Source organism: Lolium perenne, chromosome 2 (assembly GCF_019359855.2).
Source record: "Lolium perenne isolate Kyuss_39 chromosome 2, Kyuss_2.0, whole genome shotgun sequence".
In the NCBI taxonomy this organism is placed as follows: Eukaryota; Viridiplantae; Streptophyta; class Magnoliopsida; order Poales; family Poaceae; genus Lolium; species Lolium perenne.
Genome location: NC_067245.2, coordinates 318,812,488 through 318,816,842, shown reverse-complemented (window position 1 = coordinate 318,816,842; position 4,355 = coordinate 318,812,488). Strand labels below are relative to the sequence as shown.

Here is a 4,355-nt window from a genome sequence, read left to right as displayed (position 1 = left end):
CGAGCTGCACAAGAACATTGCCTGCAGCGCCGCGTTACTTCGAGTCAAAGCGGAAAATATCCGGACCCTGAAGGATGAGAATGCGGAACTGGCTAAACAACTGGCAGACGCCCAAGGTTGGTTTCCACCTTCTTCGTTATTAACCAAATTCCGACTTCAAATTTGCTGTTAACGTATATTATTATAGGCGCATCCTCCTCCCTTGCAACAGCTTCGACTGAACTTGAGAACCTGCGCTCCTCGTACCAAGAATTGGAGACGAAGCTAAAGGAGGCGGAACTTAAGAGGGAGCAGGCCGAGCAGTGGCGGAGAAAAACTCCGAGCATATCGGGGAGAAGGGCGAGCTGGAGCTGAAAAAGAATGCTGACAGCCGAGACCATCGGAGGCAGCAAAAGGAGCTCAACGGACTCCGGAAATTCATGGAGACAGCGGAGCAGCACTGGGACTTGCTCAATGAGAACATCTTGGGTATGATATCGGAACCTTGTCAAGATATTTGCTCCGATTCTTTTTTACTTTGCGCTCAAATTGCATGCCTATATCCTGATTATCTTTTTATGTAGAGCCGCTTGGGTACCCGGAACAGCGCCGGAATTTGTTCCCACGAGACGATCTTCTGCAACTCGCGGGTGATGACTGCAAGGATCTCATCTCCGCCTCCCGCAAAATATGCCATAATTTGAACATCAAAAGGAGCCGCACTTGTGACGTGCGCAAGCTTATTGGTAAGATGGACGTTCTGCCGGAGCTGGTGATTGATCTACAAGCATCTTCAGCCCGAGGCGCAGCTGCAATGGCCTTGACCATGTGCCTAGCACATACTCCGGGTCTTGATCTTGATGAAGTGACCACGGGCGTTCCTCCGGATGCGGACGTCGGCGAGCTGCTGGATGCAGTGAGCGGCTACGACACCCGCATCGCGCGCAGGATCCGGCACGAGGAATTCTACGACAAGGTCGTCCTCGCTGCTGACGAGGCCTTAGAAGCGGAACTTTTGAAGGATCTCGACGCCCAGGCGCGACCTGCGGAATCCGGAGCCGAGTTTACCTGGACCAGCTCCAAGGATGCGCCCCAAGAAGAACCCAAGACCAGCACTGCTGCTTCCGAAGAAAAGGAAAGTGAAGAAGACGTATCTTCTCCGGCCGAAGGCGCCAAGGAACAAGATCCAGAGGGCAAAACTTCTCCGGCTAAGGGGGAGTGAGAACTTTTATTCCTGCGGGAAAAGCAATGCATCATTTTGGCCCCAGCGAGGGTTTGTAATAAGACTTTAAATTCTTAAGTAGCTAGGAACGAAACAATTATGCATGGGGCGGAAACACTTATTCTGCTATCCGTTAAATATTGTGTGCATGTTTCGTTTTATGTCGGAAAGCAAGTGCTGACTTCGTTATTTTCCGGCTTGCTCGCTTGACCTTCCACGAGCCGGAAAACCTTAGCCGGAAACGCTCGTCAGCGGCGACGAAGCCCAATGGCAGTCCGTCCATAACCGTGGAAACAAGCCCCCAGGCATAGGTGCCGGAAATCGCTACTAGGAATCCACGAGTTCGCAACAGATAACAACTTTATCGTAAAACTTAAGCTTACGTCCTAAAGGACGATTTTGAAAATCACAACTTTCATACACGCCTAGGCGGAAAAAATCCAGCTCTGCGGTTTTAGTTGGAAAAAACATACACGATCTAAAATGAACAAGTAAAGGAGGTAAAAGACTCAAAAGAGTGAACCAGAAGCTTTATTTCATTGATCATGTATAACTATTACAGAGTTTAGAACTCGGAAAATATATGCTAAGTGTAGAAAGGACGTAGCTGTGCGATATTCCAAGGGCGATCTGTTTCATCGTAGATGTCATCCGGATCCTCACGCTATGCGTTTCCGGTGCCGATTAGCGAGTCTATCCCTTAACTCGCGGAAATCGACAAGGTAGTACGACCCGTTATGAAGCACTTTGCTAACGACGAAGGGTCCTTCCCATGGAGATTGCAGCTTATGGTCTTTCACCTGTCGAAGGCGGAGGACCAGGTCTCCTGCCATAAAGGAGCGTTTCCGAACTCGACGACTGTGATAACGTCGGAGCTTTTGCTGATAGATGGCGGATCTCTGATCTGCTAAGTTCCGAGCTTCCTCGATCAGGTCCACAGATAGCTGTCTTGCCTCGTCAGCTGTTTCTTCATTGTAGGCGGAAACTCGCGGTGAATCGTGGATGATGTCGGAGGGAAGTACGGCTTCGGATCCGTATACCAGGAAAAAGGGGTAAACCCTGTTGATCTGTTAGGGGTAGTTCGTAAACTCCACAGAACAGCCTCCAACTCATCAGCCCAAGCTCCGGCTGCTCGTCGCAGCGGTCCTTCAAGGCGTGGTTTAATTCCTGATAATATTAGGCCGTTAGCCCTTTCAACCTGACCATTGGACTGTGGATGAGCCACAGATGCGAGGTCCAGTCGTATCCCCATTGTCTCACAATAATCCCTCAATTCTCCTTGAGCAAAGTTCGTGCCATTATCTCTGTGATTATGTCATGCGGGATGCCGAATCTCATCACGAGGCTGCAGATGAATTTTAGTGCCGTAGCACCGTCGGCTTTTCTCACTGGCTTAGCCTCGATCCATTTGCTGAACTTGTCAACAGCGACCAGGAGGTACTCAAAACCGCCAGGAGATGATTTTTTTAACTTACCAACCATATCAAGCCCCTGCACCGCAAATGGCCAGGTGATAGGTATGGTCTTCAGCTCTTGGGCTGGAGCGTTTGGTTGAGTAGCGTAGTACTGACAACCTCGGCAGGTCTTGACTATTTTATCAGCGTCTTCTTTAGCTGTAAGCCAATAGAAACCTAACCGAAAAGCTTTTGCAACGAGTGATCTGGGAGCGGCGTGATGCCCGCAGTCCCCTGCGTGGATCTCTCTGAGGATTTCAATGCCATCTTGATTGGAGACGCATTTAAGAAATACCCCTGCTGCACTTCGTTTGTAGAGCTGTCCATCAACTATTGTGTAGGTTCGTGCTCGCCGACGATACGTCGTGCGAGGACCTCGTCCTCTGGCAACTTCTGATCGATGAGGTAGTCCAGGAAAGGCTGGGTCCAGGCCGGAATGATAGCCATCACTTCCCTAGCCGGAGACACTGCCACCTCTGGGTTTTCCGGGTTAGCGCCCTTAACTGAGGGTATCCGGAGATGCTCCAGGAAAATGCCAGGCGGAATTGGTTTCCTGCCGGATCCGAGCTTGGATAGCATGTCTGCCGCTGTGTTATCGTCTCTCCTGACGTACTTGACTTCGTATCCGAGGAAGCTCTTGGCAATCTCGTCAACTTCGTCTCTGTAGGCCGCCATGACGGAATTTCTGGCGTTCCAGGTTCCGGCTACTTGTTGTGCCACCAGGTCGGAATCTCCACAGCATATGATGTGCTTGATCCCTATTTCCTTAGCGATGCGCAGACCGTGTAGTAGAGCCTCATATTCCGCCATGTTGTTGGTAGCTTCGAAGTGGATCTGCAGAACATACTGCAATTCTTCTCCGGTAGGGGACTTCAGGGTGACTCCGGCTCCTGAGCCTTGATGCTGCTTGGATCCGTCGAAGTGCATGACCCATGTTTCTGGTTCCGGCTCCAGACTTGCATCCGGAGCTTCTGTCCAATCTGCAACGAAATCTGCCAGAACCTGAGATTTTACCGCAGTCCTTGGCTTGTAAGCGATGTCGAAGGCGGATAATTCGATGCCCCATTTAGCCGTACGTCCTGTTGCGTCAGCGTTGTTGAGAATTGTTGACAGCGGAGCCTTGCTCCACGATCACATCGATGCTCTTGGAAATAATGCCTCAACTTCCGGCTGCCTAGGAACACGCCATAAGCTAGCTTCTGAAAGTGAGGATATCTCTGTTTTGATTCCGTCAGCACCTCGCTGATGTAGTAGACAGGTCTCTGGACGTCATATTCATGACCTTCTTCCTTTCGCTCCACCACGATGACGAGGCTGACGACTTTGTTGGTAGCTGCCAGATAAAGGAGCATTGGCTCTGACTCTACTGGAGCTGCCAAGATAGGCGGGGAGGTGAGTATCTCCTTCAACCCTCGAAGAGCTGCATCAGCTGCGTCGTCCCAGACAAATTTGTCTGTTTTCTTCAGCAGCTTGTACAGAGGTAGTGCCTTCTCGCCAAGACGGCTGACAAACCTACTGATTGCTGCAACACAACCAGTTAGTCGTTGCACATCTTTGAGACAAGTTGGCCTTTTGATGCACAGGATTGCCTTGATCTTTTCCGGGTTAACCTCAATGCCTCGTGAGAGACTATGAAGCCAAGGAGTTTTCCCGGCACGCCAAAGACGCACTTCAGCGGATTCAACATCATCTTGTACCTG

General features: G+C 50.5%; 1 protein-coding gene across 1 annotated transcript; it reads left to right on the top strand.

Annotated features, from left to right (window-relative positions):
* The first annotated feature begins 390 nt into the window (after nt 1-390).
* Nucleotides 391-1,311, top strand: LOC127336681 (uncharacterized). The gene is made up of 2 exons (XM_071825212.1): nt 391-468; nt 564-1,311. Exons 1-2 carry the CDS (start codon nt 420-422, stop codon nt 1,199-1,201), a joined length of 687 nt encoding a protein of 228 aa, XP_071681313.1. The 5' UTR covers nt 391-419; the 3' UTR covers nt 1,202-1,311.
* Nucleotides 1,312-4,355: the final 3,044 nt, after the last annotated feature.